Source organism: Manacus vitellinus, unplaced genomic scaffold (assembly GCF_001715985.3).
Source record: "Manacus vitellinus isolate BGI_N305 unplaced genomic scaffold, ASM171598v3 scaffold_32_pilon, whole genome shotgun sequence".
NCBI lineage: Eukaryota > Metazoa > Chordata > Aves > Passeriformes > Pipridae > Manacus > Manacus vitellinus.
Window position 1 is genome coordinate 8,148,486 of NW_021940460.1, and position 17,997 is coordinate 8,166,482.

General features: G+C 42.0%; 1 protein-coding gene across 1 annotated transcript in view; it reads left to right on the forward strand.

Annotated features, from left to right (window-relative positions):
* The window catches only part of ULK2 (unc-51 like autophagy activating kinase 2), a 37,497-nt gene that overhangs the window by 15,750 nt on the left and 3,750 nt on the right, over positions 1–17,997 (forward strand). The window contains exons 10-24 of the mRNA XM_008930481.3: positions 85–167; positions 2,862–2,912; positions 3,285–3,373; positions 4,131–4,302; positions 5,195–5,255; positions 5,503–5,595; positions 8,607–8,744; positions 9,788–9,933; positions 10,164–10,244; positions 12,933–13,219; positions 13,358–13,551; positions 14,061–14,170; positions 14,744–14,896; positions 15,575–15,783; positions 17,033–17,211. Coding sequence (XP_008928729.2) covers positions 85–167; positions 2,862–2,912; positions 3,285–3,373; positions 4,131–4,302; positions 5,195–5,255; positions 5,503–5,595; positions 8,607–8,744; positions 9,788–9,933; positions 10,164–10,244; positions 12,933–13,219; positions 13,358–13,551; positions 14,061–14,170; positions 14,744–14,896; positions 15,575–15,783; positions 17,033–17,211 — 2,046 coding nt within the window. The remainder of the gene's footprint in view (positions 1–84; positions 168–2,861; positions 2,913–3,284; positions 3,374–4,130; positions 4,303–5,194; positions 5,256–5,502; positions 5,596–8,606; positions 8,745–9,787; positions 9,934–10,163; positions 10,245–12,932; positions 13,220–13,357; positions 13,552–14,060; positions 14,171–14,743; positions 14,897–15,574; positions 15,784–17,032; positions 17,212–17,997) is intronic.

Sequence of the window (17,997 nt, forward strand, 5' to 3'; positions counted from 1 at the left end):
CTGATTTCCTGAAATTCAATGTGCTATGCATTATTTAATGCATGCATTAAATTTAATGCGTGTTTTACTTCCTCTTGTGTGCAGTATTCCTAGAGAAACATCAACTTATCTGGCTGACCTGCTGCTGGGTTTGCTTCAGAGAAACCAAAAGGATAGAATGGACTTTGGTATGTATTTTTTTTCTCTTACTCTCTTGACTTTCCTTGTTAGTTGTATTCATGTGACCAGAATAATTGTCTTGACCTTTTGTCTGAAGCCAATTACATGTAAAGTGAAGTATTTTTTTTTCTTCTCAGTTATCATAAAGAAAGCAGAGTAACTAAAATAAATCATTGGATAACTACTGTCAGTATTCAGTGATGCACATAAATCCTGACTTTGTTGTTGAGTAGGGAAATATAAATCAGTTTAATTCTTTCAGCTGTGCCCATCCCTTCCAATGTTAACTGATATACCTTAAATTTCATGCCCCAGTTGTATTTCTGTTGCTTTAACTGGTGGTTTGGCTTCAGACTGGGAACAGATATCCGTGATGTCCATGTGATTGCAGAAATGTAACAGAGCACTGGAAGAACACACTTAAAGTTGCTTTAAATGTTTTTCCCCTGTTCTTTCTTCTTGTAGACTGTAAATATCATTAACAGTACTAATGGGGATCCAAACTATGTGTGTTTGATTTGACCTTCAAAGCTGTATGTGTGGATATCTGACGTCAGTGAGAGCTGTGATTTACACCAAAATTGTTTCTATTTGCAGAGATGAGTTCCTGGTATTGTGCTTAGGTATTGCTAAGTGTAGAGAAATATTTTCACTGGGTTGTTTTTTTAAGCCCCAAAATATTAGAAACAACAGCTTTGTATTTCTTTAACTCCCATAGTTTGGAGGTTAAACCTGGTACCAACTAGATGGATACCCTCAACAAAAGTGGACTTGTTTGGCTCCAGTTTGCTGCTGTGTTTGGCCTTTTCTCTTTAGCTGGAGACCTTTGGTTGCAGAACATTGTTCTAACTTAAGATTTCAAGGCCTCAAATCCCTGCTGTTGAATCCTTCAAACTGGTTACAACTGTTGCCTCTTCAAGATAAGTCAGGAGTAGAGTTGAGATTTGTATGTGTTTTGTACTGGCTGGCTGGTCTGTTCCTCACTTCTACCTCAAAAAGCCTTTGTGTTGCTGGGCTTTTAGTTGCCCATTACTGCACAAGCAGTAATGCTTTTTCCTTCTTTTGGTTTGTTGGGTTTTTTTTAATGCAAACTCAGGCAGCTTTTTTAAAAGACCTCTGTTGAAAAGTTAAATTTTGACTACTTCTTCTTAGTTACATCTGTATGTCATGATATTCATGATGGTTATTTAAATTTAATAGCACTATTTGTTGTTGCAGTTTTATCATAGCTGCCAGGAAATGTTAATTTTAAACTTTTAGCTCAGATCCAGAAAAAACTCACAGTAATTGGGTAAAATGTCACAAATCATGGTGACAGTATTCAGAGGTCAGTGTATAAATCTGTATGTGTAGAAGAAATAATACATCACAAACATGGGCTGTGAGTAATTGATTCCACTTTGCACTCTGGGTGTGCTGATCCCTACAGTTTCTTCAAACATGGGAAATTCACTGTATCATTTGGGGTAGTGGGAGAAAGCATTTGTGCTTAGAAAGAAAAATAGAAAGCAGAATGGCAGTGATGAAAGTCATGTTTTCCTTGGCTGAGCCACTTCAAGGGCCTCAAAGGGGCTGCTCTGGAATGTGCTTAGCAAAGGGAGTGAAAGGGAGAGTGTGTAACTGAGCCCGGTTGCCTGTTGTTAAAGTAAAAATAGCTTTGGAAATCTTGTTGATCTTCCAGCAATATAAAGTAGAACAGCAGGTGTTGTACAAAAGCTCGGGAACACCTGATCCTCATGTTAAAAGTTAATAATTACATTGTCCTGGCATTGCAGCTGAATTCCCTCCCTTATCGGGCCAGGGGGGAAAGTGTTGCTGAAGGCAGGGGAGATACTTCAGGCCTCAGATTCTTTCTCTGTTTTGGTTGGTTTTTTTTTTTTCTCCTTGTTATTTGCTCACTCCTGAGGAACAGCATTGTTTTTCCTCGGGTGTTAGAGCATTAAAGTTCACAAAGCTCAGCAGCTGGATTTCACCAACCCTCAATTTCCCTGAACTGGCTGAACGCTGCTTCTTGTAGAGCAAAACTTTCCATATAACCTGGTAGCCAACTGGTTGTGCTCAGTTAGAGGTACCTCAGCATATCCACTTACAAAAATAAAACAAAATGTTTCTATTGTAACAGCAGCAAGTTAATTGAAGAACTTGTTGAAGAAATGGTGTTTAAATCTGCTTTATGCCATGAAACGGCTGCACAGGTCGTGTTCTGCTGTTGGGGAGTGGCTGCTGCTCTGCTGTGATTTTTGGCCACCTAAGGTGTAGCATTAATGGGTTCAAAACTAAATGTCAATCCTTGGGAAAGGCAGAAGTGAAGATACTTTCAGTGTCTGATGTGAAAGATGCTCGCTGTTCTGAAGAGCAGACTGCAACTGAATTAGTACCACAGAGAACATAATTTCCTGGGAAGTGTAGGAAGGCTTCTTGTGTACATGATTCTGAATTACTGGGGGATATCTGATGACTGCACTTAAGTCTGATTTGCCTTGCTGACTGATGTTTGAAGTTACTCAATTGATTTTTGTTTCCTTTCCAAATACTATAGCAGCACATAACATAGAAGGCTTTAATCTTTTATAAGCTCTTCGCCCTCTGGCTCTGAAAGGTTGATTCTGGGAAGGCAACCATTTATCACCCTCTGCAATATAGTCTGTAAATCCTGTCAGTTGTACATTTACTCACAATGGTGGTTGTTTCTTGTTCTACAGAAGCATTTTTCAACCACCCTTTCCTGGATCATGTTTCAACCGTCAAAAAATGTAAGTCTTGGTTTTCCACTTATTTGTGTAAATGATGAATGTTGGGGGCTGGAAGGGAGAAGGATCTGCCAGATATCACACTAAGTGTTTATGAGACATTTTCCTCAGTCTGCCTGTTGTTGTGCTCTATTGTAGCCTGAGTGTTGAATCCTTTCTTGTATTGTGCCAGATGGAAATGTGATACTTATTTACAAGTTCCTTTGACGTTTCAACTGAACTTAAATACCCTCGTGTGACTGAGGATGTGCTGTGCTTATAACTTGTGTAAGGTTTATGAATGAGAAGCAGTGAGGAAATTTGTTTGAAATTCAGCCTTTCAAAATCTTAATCCCATTTTTTTTTCCCTCCCCTCTGGGTTTTTCCCTCCTCCAGCTTGTCCTGTACCAGTGCCCACATACCCAGGCTCAGTCTCTGGCAGTTCCTGTGGTAGCTCCCCTTCCTGCCGCTTTGCTTCTCCCCCAGTAAGTTCTCTGTGTTACAGAACAGTCTCTAGAAAATACTTTCTGTGATGTTTTAAACAAAAGTTCCTGAGTTTTTTAGATCCTTTAATTCTTGAGCAGTGTAAACTGTCGTGTTTTAAGAGCAGAGAGCAAGGAATACCCCTGTCTTTTGCTAGAATGCCATCAACGTTTTGGTTCTCTCTTGCTTCTTGTGTTGCACTCTGTGGGGTTTTTTTGCTGTTTTTCTTTATTGTTAAAGCAAAAATACATATCAAATGCTAGAGAAGCAAATCTATAGATATGCTAGTATAGTTTGCAATGTAATGATTGTTACAGATAAATTTTGAATTGGCCTTTTTGGCTAAGGCCCCTTATTACAAGCCAGTGCCTTCAGTTTGATGTGGTGTTTGGAAGAGGTACATCTGTATCATCAGGAATGATTGAATAAATCACAGTTGTTTAAACTCACAGCCTGATCAATATAGGACTGTCTAAATTGACACTGCAGGGTTATCCAGTATTTGAAATTTCCAAATTGAAATATTGGAATATTGAAATAAATTTGATATTTCTAAAAACTTAAATCTAGGCTGATTTTGGGGGGTTTTTTTGGTTGGTTGGTTGGTTGGTTTTGTTGTTTTTGTTTTGGTTTGGTTTTTGACAAAACTAGTGTTGATTCTTACTTTGGAAGCTTCATAGTTAAAAAGCATTTCTACTTTCTGAATCACTGCATTTACAGTGGTTTTCTTACTTTCTTTTTCTCACCAACCCCCTCCAGTCTCTGCCAGACATGCAGCACATTCAAGAAGAAAATTTGTCTTCCCCTCCATTGGGTCCTCCTAACTATCTGCAAGTCTCTAAAGACTCTGCCAGTACCAGTAGCAAGAACTCCTCTTGTGACACAGATGACTTTGTCCTTGTCCCACACAATATCTCTTCAGACCACTCATGTAAGAACCTTCCTTGTTTTTACATTTTAAACCAATTTCCACTCATAACAAAAGTTTATGTCCTGTTACTTTTTGGCTCTCTCTTCTCTAAATGTGTCTGAATTCACAATGAAATTAATTTCTTTAGTTTGATTGCTCTTTGGAGGGAAACTATTTGGTACTGCATGTCCATCTGGGACATTTTCACCTTCAATTGAACAGCCAGATATGCCAAAGATACTGAGGTGATTCAAAGTCATGGAAAATATTGGGATTTGGCAGTAGGAGAAGAGAGTCAGTTGTAAACAGCTGCTGATAAGAGGCCCAAGGGTTCTCTTAGTGGAGGCAGACACTTTGTTTCCTCCAGACTAACTGAACAGCTCATGCTGTACAGCTTTAGATAATAAACAAGTGCAGGTAAAAACATAAATGTACAAGGTGGGGCATCAGGCTGAGCTTATACAAGAGACAGACTTGGATGTAGCACATTCCCATTTTACATCATCCTCCCAACCTGAACTGCACAAAGTCAGCTGATTTCTGTACAGTGCCACCAACTTGTGTTAAGTATTTGACTAAAATTAGTGCCTGAAGGGCTATTTTTATAAACATCCCAATGCTGATGTCTTGTAGTCTCAAACAATGGATTTTATTTCAAAATTATTGTAATTAGCATGGCAAAACCCCACAAACAAACAACAAAATAACTTGTTAAATAACTCCCTTCCCCAGTTACATTTCTGTTGGTGGTCACATTTGAGGTATTTTCCCACCAAAAAACAGTTTGTGTAAAACTTTTGTATGTTCACAGAAGCGTGGGGGTTTTTTTCCCTACAACAGTGATACTGGAGGTTTATTTTTTGGTAAGACTCTGCTTGCTGACGTGGGTTTTCCCTGTGTTCTGTTGCTGCAGATGACATGCCATTGGGAGCAGCTGGCAGGCGGGCTTCCAGCGAGTTCTTGATGTGTGGAGGGTAGGTGTGCTGGGCTTTCTCCAGAAGAAGTCTCATGTTCTAAAGTTGGTGCTGCAGCTGCAGAAGGGGTTTGGTTGCTGGGGTTTTGGCAGTGACAGGTTTTCATAGCTGTGTGGACTTTATCTTAAAGTCGAGGTGAATTTAATGTGAATATCTAAACAGCTTGAATTCAGGAAGTTTTGCTTCCAGGTAAAGAGTTTCTCTGATGTGAGGACCTGTCTTTTGACAGTGGTTTTCATTTTCACAGGCAGTCACCATTAACTATTTCTGGAAGCTCAGGAACTGTACAGAAACCATCCTCAGCCTCTTCTCGAAGTACTGCTTCTGGTACAGCCAACAGGTGTGTGATGTAGCCTTAGGACTTCCCCTCTTTTAAAAAGTTTTTCTGCTACTAAATGTTTTGGGTTGTTTGTTTTCTTTTAATTGTGGATGTCTACTGGAAACTGGACTGAAGTAAAGCCAGACCTCTTTTTTTCCAGGCTCTCTACATTTCATGCAATCTCTGGTGCATCCCCAAAAGATTTCCTTAAGGAAAGAGTTTGTTCAAATTTGAGCTGTTTAAAAGCAGAAACTTGAGAGACATAACTGACTTGTCTTCTTTGGTGGTATGAAGCACAGCACAGTCTTTGTTTAGTGAGTCCAAATGTTGAATGCAGATGTATTTTAAGAAGTAGTTGTAAGAGAAGAGGAACTTTGAAAGCCCAGATTGCTGTGGATTTGTGTCTCGTGGCTGGCTTGGCTTGTCTCTGGTCACTGGGTGTGGCTTTTGTGCAAGTGAACTTCATATCTGTGTCTCACAAGATACCAAAGAAGTCACATGAAAGAGCTAAACATACACTGCAGGTTTTCCATCAGCAGGACTGGTAATTAGTCCCCTTTCTTCCACATGACTGTGGGCTTAAGTTTCTGCTTGCTTGACATAGAACTGATTTTCATCAGTGGTGCCTGGACTCTTTCCTGTGTTATATTGGAAAATGTAAAGCTTAATCATGGTGTTTAACTACTCATGTAATATCTAAACAGAAGGGTTAGATGTGTCATTTGATCAAGTGATGAATTTCATAATGTTTTCAGTACAAACAGAGGCAGGATGAGTGGCTAACTGGGGAATAAAGCGATTATGTTGGGTGTATTTTTGGCTTATGCCAATACTAGAGGGCTGCAAGTCAGCATTATTTGTTTAGAAATGCTTGTCACAAGAAAAGTTTGCTACTTTGTGCTGATCTTTGTGCAGTTTGTGAAATCTGCTGACACGGGGCTGCCAGTACAGCTTTTAGTCTTGCTGTTCATGTTTAAGGGCAGATAATGGGGTTTGTAAAGATCCATTTGCTCTGAATTGGCCATGTACAGTGTATTGTAAGTACACTGTAATTTCCTATTTTACATTGTGTCAGGCAGAGTTTGGAGAGTTACAGGTTTTATGAAAATATGCCAGTTATGTTATCTGTACATGAGTAAGTTAAGAGCTAAATGGTCACGTGATTGGAAACAGGTGCCTACTGTTCACACTGTGTTTGTACTATAATAGTTTGATTTAATTATTGGTTGAGTAAATTCAGTAACTGAATTCAGGGCTACTTGGGGCATGGTCTGAAGAAAGCAGAGTTTAGTTTGGGGTTTTGGTTTTTTTATTTCCTGAGGAGGGTTCTTTCATTGTTTTTGTGGGTTGGGGATTTTTTCATTATTTTTTTTTTTACAAAAGGTTATGACCTGTGAAACGGTGAATTTTTCTGGTTAGCTGATCAAACTGAGTGAATTGTACTCGTAGTTATGCTCCTTTATGTCACACAGAAGAAGCTGTTGCACTTCTCAGTCTCCAGCCAGAATGGGTAGAGTAGGTCGAGGTGGTTCACTCTCCTGTGGTTTATTGCTAATTTTATTCTCTGGATCTCAGAGAAACAAGATTTGCATGCAGCTCTGCACACATCTGTATTGCATTTTCTCTGACTGGTAACAAACCACATCAGACTGTAGGATGCCTGACCAGAGCTGAGCTTTGGGCCTGAGCTGGAGAGCCCTGATGGGGCTGTGCCTCCCAGCACTGCTGCCTCCAGTCAGCTCACGGCTCAGGAGCTTGCTTGGACATACCTGCAGGGCTGTGGGAGAGCAGGGGAAGGCATTTTCCATGCTGAGGTCTTTAAAAGTTGAAGTGCCTTCGTGGTCTCCTCAGTGTCACCGCCACACTTTAATTGACATCTGGTTCCCCTCTCCTGGGGGTCCAGCCTTGGGAGCCTCCCTGTGCACCCTCAGTGTGCTGTGTTAGTCATGGCAGGTTGCCCACAGCCTTCATGTGGTTTCCACTTGTGAGACCTTCTCCTTGCCTGGAAGCTTTCAGGCTTTCTGCTGACTGTGTGCCCACAACCCACTTCCAAATTGCTCTGTGGTATCCAGAAACTGGGTGGCAATTGAAGGACAAACTTACTTTCTTTTGCTAAGGAAGTTCTGTGCATATTAGGAAGTAATATTTCATTCTTAGAGGTAGCAAAAAGAAAAGGACAAATAGAGTCAGAAACCCAGATTTCTGTTCAGCTGTAGCCGTGTGGTGAGTGCTGTAACTGCTTGTCTTCTAGAATTTTTTCACATTTCTTCGAAGAATATGTACTTTTTCTTTGAAGACACGGTCAATAAAGGACCAGATACTAAACTGATTATCTTTGAAAAAGCCTATTTGTCTGAAATTCTTTCCGTTGAATTCTGTCTTCCTTTAAAACCGTTGGTAACTGATTACATGCAGTGGTTCGAGCCCCTTATCAGGCAGCACACTGAGGTGACTGACACTGCAGTTGAACTTGGGTTGTGCTGATCTGTACTTGGAGTCAGTGGATTAATGTTCAGGTGTGTGGCTTTGGCCCTTTTGTCAGGGCTTGGTTACATAACGTGTTTTCCTTTCGCAAGTTCACCGTGTCTCTGGGGATATCTCTCACTGTGCTTTAGTGGCTTTTGTCCACATTCCAGCCCTGCTGCTGAACTTCCTGTTCCTGGCGCAGTGGGTTTTCCTAGAACGCTATTTTGAAGTGTGGTAAACACAGAGCGGGGTTGGCAGGAAGTCAGAGGGATCTGGGGATCGCTGTGGTGCGTGAGGGAGGGTTCCAGCCCGTACTGCACTCCCAGCTCCTCCTGATCCCAGCCAGTGTGGGAGAGGCAGGTGGTGGTGAACAGTTCCTGATCTTCCTCCATGCAGTACTGCAGCGCAGTATTTAGGACAAGCCGAGATCACAGTGCACCCAGGGAGTGCAGAAGAAGTTTGTTTGCCTGTTTCCTGGATTTTCTTGAGATTTCTACAGTGGTACAATTCTGAGAGAGACCTGTCTGCCTGTATTCATCTCCTGTCCCCACCCCTTCCAACTTCAGGCACTGTCAGCCTTCGGTGTCCCCCCGCAGCGAGACGGCGCCTATCCCGGTTCCCACCCAGCTCCGGAATTACCAGCGCATAGAGCAGAACCTCTCCTCTACTGCCAGCCCCGTGTCCAACCCCCACGGATCACCGAGGTCAGTCCGGGCTTTTTAACTCCTTCCTCTTGGTTCTGGTTTGTGTCTCTGCCCTGGCAGATGTCCGTGCCTTCTTGCTGATGTAATTTTTTTTTCTCTGCACAAAAACACACTAAAGAGACGTTTCAGTGATAACAAATAATAGTCCTTCACAATCTCAAGATTGTTGGATGGGTACTCGAAATATGCCATGAAAACAAAATGAGCTTGTTCTTTGGCTCAAATACAAAACAAGAAGGTAAAAAGATGAAGTCTTGCTTTTTTATTTCTCTTTGTGCATTGCATGGCATTACATCATAAATTAGAATGTCAGCAATAAGTTATGTTTTGTTTTCACACATGTAATGATGAGATGAATGCTTTGTTCTGTAGAATATCAAGGAAACAATTTTTGGCATGCCAGTTAGCCAGCTTGTTTTGTTACAAAGCTCTAGTGAGCCAGGCTTATTCTCTGCCTTGTGGTCTACAGGGTCGGGATGGTGAAGGTCAAAGTCTCATAAACAGGCTACTCAGAACTCTGGAGATCTTTACAAAAACAAACCCCAGAGTTTCTTGCATTTTTATTCAGGATCTCCGATTTTATGATAGTTGCTACTCTCAGGGAAAGGCCTTTCCCTTAAACAATCTGTTTTCAGTTTGTTCTGTGCACAGTTCTCTGACCTGTACCCCAGACCCAATATGAAAACTTTGTCAGAATCTTTGCTGATTTAAAAATGGGCATTTGCAGCAATACATTTCACTTGATTGTGAAATTAAAAATTTGATGATCAAGTTTAGAGTGTACTGTTTTAATGTTCTCTAGTTAACAGATTATTATGGCACTGAAAGTTAAAAAGTCTATCTGAACAAAAGGAATTAAAACTCGATTATTTTCATTACAGGAAGCTTAGCTTAAGTTATTAGGTTAATAAGCTTCAACATCTAAGCTTCCTCTTTTAAATATCAGTATTTTCTTTAACTGATCATTCTCCTCAGGGGGTTCTGAAGCTTGTCTCAAGGACCCAGTTACCACAGTGTGTGTAACCATTCTTTTCACCTCGCAGAGCTGGAGTTGTGAGACGCTCCAACACCAGCCCAATGGGGTTCATGAAGATGGGCTCGTGCTCTCCAGTGCCAGCTGACACTGCCCAGGGGGTTGGGCGCAGGTTATCCACAGGATCTTCCAGGCCATATTCTCCTTCACCACTAGGTAAGCCCATAAATTCTTAGCAATTAGTAAAGCTTTATCTGGAACAGCAATTCAGAATGCTCCATCTTGCTTGAGATGACCTTCAACCACAATCTGCCCAACTAGGTCATGTGTGCAGAAATAATTTCTGTTAAATTACAGTAGTAAACTAACTAGGTTTTCACTTTCTTTACCTTCACATGTAGGTGAAGTATAAAGTGTAAATTCACATTTTGGTTTTGTTTGCATAGTTGGAACCATACCTGAGCAACTTGGACACTGTTGTTGTGGACAACTTCAAGGACACGAATCAAGGAGTAGAAACTTCTCAGGTGGGTGACTGGAAAATGCAACCAGTACTATTTTGATAGAGCTGCTAGAGTGTCTCGTGAAGAGGAAGGACAGCCAACACACATTAGTAAGGTTAATAGGAGACACTGAGTTAGTGGTGCCCCATTTGTGGACTGTGTGACACCTTTCCCCACAACTAATTCCCTACTCAGTAAGAGAGCGACTGAAGTTTCTTTTTCTCAGAATGAGAAAGCAACTCTGATGAAACCTGTGTTTAAACAGGGATGGTTTATAATGAATGGTAGTAAAGTGCTTCTCAGAATCTGGTCTTGATAGACCAGCTCTGTCATGCCAGTTCTCAGAAAAGGGAGGAAGAACTGCCAGTGTACAGCGTGCAACACGTTTTCATCATTCCTTTAGGAAGTCAGCTGGGATCTGGTGTTGGTGTTGCTAAGCAGTCACTGAGCTTTGCAAGTCATAAATTATGATGGCATGCCAGCAGGAAAAAAAAGATCAGGAAGAAATAGAACTTGGAGATGTTCTGAGATTGTTAAAGATGGAATTGCACTGTAATGCCAGAAGGATTGGGCAAAAGAATATGCAATTCAGCAACATATTCTTTTGCTCTGTGCACATTTTGGGTGCATTTTCTTCTTTGACTTTCTAAGATGTGATGTTGAAATTGTATTGTGAGTCTTTCCCCTATTTAAACACTTTCCAAAATCATCTGGAGATGATAGAGCCTTCATTTCTTGGAGTAAGCTGGAATAAGTTCTATGATGTGCCTTCATAATTGCTATGCCATTGGCAGGCTCAACAAAAGGAATGAGTGGATCCTTAGATTTGAAATAGTATCTTCTCTTAAAAAATGAAAAGGGTGTGTGTGAAGAGAACACAAAGTCCTGTGTATGGCTTTCTTGTTGCAGCTTTTTTTTGGATAGAATTTTGTAGGGCTCTTGGTCTAGTGCCTTTTGCCAGTATCAAACTGACTTGTACTTGTAACATACCACAGCACTGCCTTTATGGCTGGAAGGGTTTTTAATGTTTCATTTCTTCACATGTTTTCTGCATTCTTTTCCTTGATTTTGTTTCTTCATTTCAAATGACTGCCATGGTATTTCTATTTGTAAAATACCACAAATGGCAGCGAGCCTGTTTCTCAGCACTTAAGTGGGTATGGGAAGCAGTCTTCTGCTTTGGGTGAGGTGAGGTCATCTGTGCTGGGACTTTTCTAAAGACTGAAGATTCTGTTGTAATGTAGCTTCTGAACTAATTGAGCTGTTCCTGCTGCCAGTGGCAGCAGAGAACACACTTCTGATTCAGAAGCTTTCCCTGGGGTGGCAACAGCACTAGAACAGTAACCAGTGAGGTTTAAGACTGATTCTGAAACGACAGGTGAGGGCTGTCAGTGCTGTGAGACAGATGAGCAGAGGGATTTTAGACAAGCAAATTCTTGGCTGGAAAGTTAATGAGAACTAGACTCAATCCCTCTGCTAGAGCTGCAGGCAGACAGGCTGTTCTAAAACATTCTGCTTAATGGGGTGGAATGAAATCAAGACAAAGTAGCTCATATTCAAAACCTAACTAGCAAAAGCATAGGCTTGAGAAGGTTCAAAGAGGTGTCTTAACAGCTGGGCACTTCACTGAGCAAACTGCAAGAAGTTTGTGACGGTTTTTTGGACCATACATTTATGAAATGGAGCTTATCTCAGAAGATTGTCATGGCCAGCTTTTAAAAACCCTCTCTAGCTTTATGATTAATTTTCAGTTTTACCCTGTTTCTTTTTTTTTTTTTTAAAGCATGAGTGAAATTGTCAGTTCTTTGAGGTCACAGACAGGCATTTTCTCTTGGAAGCTGTGGCAATAAAGCTGAAGTATTATGTACTATTTGTAACCCTGCCCAATTCCTTATCATGAGACATAAAAACATATACAGGGAACAGACTGTTTCATCACATTTCAGGTTCCTTATTTTGAAAGAGGAAGGGCACCTTTGAGTAGGTGAGATGTTTATAAGAGATATTTCCCCAAAGCCCTCTGATTAAATGACAACTTGCAGCTCTTCCATTTCCATTTGCTGTAGGAGAAACTTCGCACTCCTACCTAAGTGTGGGCTTCCTTTGCAAGCTTCTGAAAAAGTCTGACAGACTAAAAAGCAAATGACTGTCCAAAGCAGTGATCCCAAACTGTTCCATCTGGATATTTTGGTTCTCTTTAGTACCCAGTTTTCCTGCAGGAACATGAACTGCCTTTGTGTCTGCAAATGAAGTCGTTGCACACAAGTCATTAACATGCAATGTTGTATTCATGCACTTGTTTGCAAGAATATCATTCCAGGGCTTGAGAACATCTATTCAACCAAGAGTCTTGGCTGCTGCACTTGGAATTTCAGTGTTGGTTATGCCATTCCTGCTGAATCCAACCACGTTATTTGTCTTGATGCAGGTTGCCAGATGTATTGCAGCTGCCAGTACAGCTGTCACCCTGAAATCTTGCCTATTTGGCAACTTAAACTTCTCATCAGTGTACTGTAGCCTTAGTCTAAATAATCCATGGGCTAAATCCAGTCTCCTTGCCATCTAGTGAGCTAATGATCAAACACATCTCAATATTTGCAGAGCCAACTGCAACTCCTTTCAGTTTAACGTTGTTCTCTGGAATTTTGGGCTTTATCAGTACATTTTCCAAGCGCTGTAAGCAGAATTTTACTTTGTTTCTCATCCCCACAGGTTCTCCAATACCACCTTCTCAATCTCCACAGTCACTTCTGATGGGAGCGAGGTTGCAGAGTGCTCCTACTCTCACAGATATTTACCAAAACAAGCAGAAGCTCAGAAAGCAGCACTCAGACCCAGTGTGCCCATCCTATGCTGGGTATGGATACAGCCATTCTCCACAACCAAGCAGGCCAGGTAGCCTGGGAACATCACCTACCAAACACATGGGATCCTCACCCAGGAGCTCAGACTGGCTGTTCAAAACCCCACTACCAACAATCATCGGCTCTCCCACCAAGGTTTGTTAAGTTTGCTGTTGTCAGTCAAGTGTGAAGCGGTAACACACTGCCTTAAACCATTCCCGAGAATATTTTGGGGTTCTGACTTTGAGGTTTTTTGTTCTTGATGTTTGGTGTTCTTGCTCTTGATTCTTTAAGGCAACAGCTCCTTTCAAAATACCTAAAACTCAAGCGTCCTCGAACTTGCTGGCCCTGGCGAATCGCCAGGGCTTGGCCGAAACCCCGCTGCAGCCTAAAGATATCGCTGACCCAAGAGATTTCACACACTTCCACTCGACCCAGGGAGCTGACAAACAGGCAGGAGAACAGCACAGCAAAACTACCTTCGGCAGGTGGGCACCACAGTGTTTGTAACCTGGCACGCTGGGGGGGGAACTGGGCAGAAGAACGCGCACTGCACGCGGCGACTCAGAGGGGACGAGGTGCAGACAGTGAGCTGTGAGGGGGGGCTGAGGTTTGCTGTGTGCTACAGAAACATTTTGTACTGGGTTATAAATATAGCAGGGACTTCCTGCAGCACTTTGTGTTGCTGTCTGCTTCCCTTTTGTTTTGATTGTGTGAATCTGGAATTTCATTGCCTCTGTATAAAGCCTGTTCAGTTTTTTGCTTGAAAATATCTACGGCAAAATTTGCAACGTAAGTTTTTAAGAGAAAAAGGTCTCTTTGTTTTTGTGGTTAGCTCTATTTTAGTAGATCCATGATAAACAGCAAGAGTTCAATACTTGCTCTACTTCTGTTGAAAAATTCTCTATAGTACTAAGAATCTGAAAGTCATCCTTAGTTGCAAGTTGGATGATCTTACTGAATGACTTTTTGGGAATTTTTATTTTTTCCTATCCAGGTCTGTTAGTACTGGGAAGCTGTCAGATCAACAGGTAAAGACTACCCTTGGGGGCCAGCTATACCAGGGCAGTACAGACAGCCTGAATACAGAGCGGCCAATGGATACAGGTGAGGATCAGAGGGATATATCCAAGCTGTCTTATGTGCTCAGGTTTTTATGGAGTGCCAACTAGATACAGTTCTGCTTCCAACTTCAGTGACTGGTTCTGACAATTTTTAGCCTCAGCACAGAAGGCTTTTTTAATCTTTAGGGGACTTGCTCCATTTTTTTAGCATAGCTTTAAAAATAACGGAGACAGGAAAATATCTATTTCTGTGCTAAACACAGAAATATCTCGATTGCCTGTAGTGGCTGGAGAGGTTTGTGTTTTTCTGATTTACTTTTATTTTTGTTTCAATATTTGTGGTTGTTTCATTTCTTAATTCCACTCTGATTTCATAGGCAAGCCAGTTTATGTAATTCTGCATCTTTTTTTTTTAACTGTAAACTTGACTATTCTTGTGTATCACCAAGAATATCCACTCAGCTTGTTTTATTTCCTGTCAGAAATTTTAACTAGTCCAGGTCTTGGATCTACATCAAACCATGTTGTGTTGCAGTGCTCCAATTTGCTGCATATAATTACTTATTGGTGTGATTACATGTAATAGGGGCTAACTTGCTGAAATCCTCTCTTCCAGCTCCAGCAGGAGCCTATGGAATTGCAATGGCCACTCCATCCATGGGAAGCGGGGCAAGTTCTCGGGCTGTCATGTTTACTGTGGGGTCCCCTCCCAGCAGTGCCACCCCTCCTACCTGCACCCATATGGTCCTCAGAACAAGAACCACCTCAGGTAAGGCTTTCCCTGACAGCTGTGGACTGTTCTCAAACACAGCATTTAGGCTTGTCCACTTCTTGGGCTGGTAAGCTGATTTGCTGCCTTGCACAGGTCCTCCAGGCCATACAGTAAAAGTGCTCTTTAAAGTGGAGATTAATATCAGATGGTTTCTGCCTTTCCCCTCCTACAGAGGGTCAGGTGCACAGATTTACAGTACAGCAGTGTGTAACCTCCTGTGTCCACAGCTTTACTCCACCACAGGGAGTATAAACTCTGTGACAAAGGTGGAGAGGAAAAATTAGAATTCTGAGTTTCGGCTGCTTCTGTGCATTGTCCCCGAGACAGCACACAAAGGGTGGGAGCTGACTGCATTTTGGCATGTGTCAGCTGTGCTGCCAAATATGAAAGATCTCAAGGTTAAGGCCTTCATGTGCTCAGAGTGAGCAGAACTCTGCAACAATGTGCTGTTGGGCTGCACTGTTGGGCAGTAACCCTTGTCAGCCCTATCCCAGAATCTGTGTTACGAGTTGTCACAGTTGCTTGTGGGGTAGCCTTTGCATTCTCTACAGAGCAATGCAAGGAGCAACGAGGAGAGCCTCCCAAGGGGAATCTGGGGTGACTCCTGATCTGTCACTTGCTGTCATCCCGTGGGACAGCCTCTTAGACTGAATCTGTGTGTTATTTTTCTTGTAGTTGGATCAAACAGTTCTGGAGGGTCCCTCTGCTCCACTAGTGGCCGTGTATATATGGGCTCTCCTCCTGGTATTTATATGGGCTCTTCTCCTCCGGGGGCCGAGGCGGCTCCGAGTCTGAAGTACATGCCTTATGGTACTTCGCCTCCCAGCCTAGAGGGCTTTATCACTTTTGAAGCTCCAGAGTTGCCTGAGGAAACCTTAATGGAGGTATAGATAAAAATAATTTAATGTTTTATAACGTATAATGTTGCTAAGACAGAGGTGTGGCAAAACCAGGACTGCTCCATGTGCTCTGTAGTTGCCGCTTCGCTGTCTCGCCTGTTCCCGTTTTAAGATCTTGAAAATATTCCTGTATCAATTGTGACCAGTTTCTCTATGGTAGTTGTTCCTGGTGTTTCATATGTTTGAGCAGGTAACCAGAGGAACATGGCTGCTTTTGTCCACCAGAGCCTCTGTTTAATGCCAGCTCTCTGGACGTGGGTGCTGACAGTAGCAACGCCCCTCTGAGCGTTTAAATGACTCTTCACAGTCAGGGGATGACGTTAAATCCTACTTGTGGGAAGAATGTCCTACATTTCTTAAAATGTGTGGGGGAGCGACACTTTAAAAACACAAATTGGGGTGGTCTGTCACCAGAACACTATCCTTGGGCTGCACATTTCTCAAGACAGATTGCTGTTCTGTTTTCTGATTCACATCTTGCTGGAAGGTGTTTGGGTCTCTGTATGATCTAATCTATATGTTATAACATATAGGCAGTATGTTGTATTCTTCCCACAGATGGAGTTTAAAATGTATTTAGACCTACATTATTAATGAAAGTCTTATAAATATTGCTAAGATATGTTTGGTTAGTTTTGAAGGCTAACTTTTTTTTGAGCAGAGACTGCACATGTAGTGTCAGCTTTACTCACCAAACAGGAATGAGTTGTTAGCTCCAGTTGGAATTGTTTAGTCTAAACTGAAAACTTTGGCAACAGCCACCTTTTTACACAATATAATTTTAGAACTAATTGTAAATTAGAGTGAAGGAGATTAAGTATGAAGCTCTAGCTTGGTTTTTTTGTAGTTATCAAGTCCATTATATAATAAAAGACAAATGTTACTCCTGGCTCCTCATACAAGTGCCAAGCATACTTTTGTGTTGCTGAGATGTCCACTTTGGTTCCTTTAGTTCTTCAGGTTTCAACAAACATAGAACTCCATGTACCAGTTCCTTTGGCTTTGTTGAAAGAATCTTAAGTATAAGCTACAGTATCTTGAACTCATTAACAGAGAGAGAATCTGTTGGTCTGATTGGACCCATTTGGTCCTGCAGTCCTCAGTGCTGCCTCTACCACGATGTGATTTCTGCACAGAACTGGCATAGCAATAAATCCTCAAATGATTAGCAGGAGTTTTAACCGTGCCTGGTGGCTTACCATGGTTAAACTGTTGTCATCTCCCCCTCTGGCAGAGAGAACACACAGACACACTGCGTCATCTAAACATGATGCTGACATTTACAGAATGTGTTCTGGATCTGACGGCAGTGCGGGGAGGAAACCCAGACCTGTGCACTTCTGCTGTGTCGCTGTACCAAATCCAAGAGAGCATCGTTGTTGATCAGATCAGCCAGCTCAGCAAAGAGTGGGGGTGAGTGTGTGGTCAGACAGGATCAGGAGAATTAGCCAAGATTGAACACATCAAATGTGTGTTGAAACCGTGCCCTTTTTGTTGGGGGCGCTTGATTTGCTGTGTAGAATCTTTATAGGAACGGATTTTGTAACAGCTGAAGACAGATCAGAAAACAGCAAATGACAGGGAGATGTTTGCTAGCAGACAAAGAAATGATCAGTGTTTGCTGGTCTGCCACATAGGCTGGGGAAAGTGGTGAGGAGTTCAGGTTTGAGGTGCAGCAGTGCCTTTCTAAGCGTAGAAACTTGTGCACCAGCTTCTGTCAGATCTGAGCCCTCATCCCTTCCTGTTGACTGAAGCAGTAGGACTGAGGTGGAGGTTGGGAAGGGGGAAGGAGTGTCCAAATTTCACTGTTTTTTCAGTTGAACAACAGCCTTAACACAAAATCGAAAGCAAGGAGAAATACGAGAAATTTGGAGTGGTGAGAAAGGGCAGTTCCACTTCCTGCCTTCTTCTTGAAAAAAAAATAAAATAAAACCCACCAAAAAAACCTTGCAAAGTGTTTGCTTTTCACAACTGAGAATTCCAGGGGCATAGGAAATGACACTGTGAGAAAAGTACACCCAGTCACTTGTGGTGAGATGCTGACCTCAGGCAGTGAGTCCCCACAAATAAGTGTTGCTTTTTAGAATGTCTGCAGTAAAGCAGTTTGTATTTGCTGCTGCAGCTACTAGATGAGCAGATGTCCCCTCAACCCGTGACAGAGTGTTTGTGAAGGGAAGGGAGGGGAGGGGTGGAGTTGCA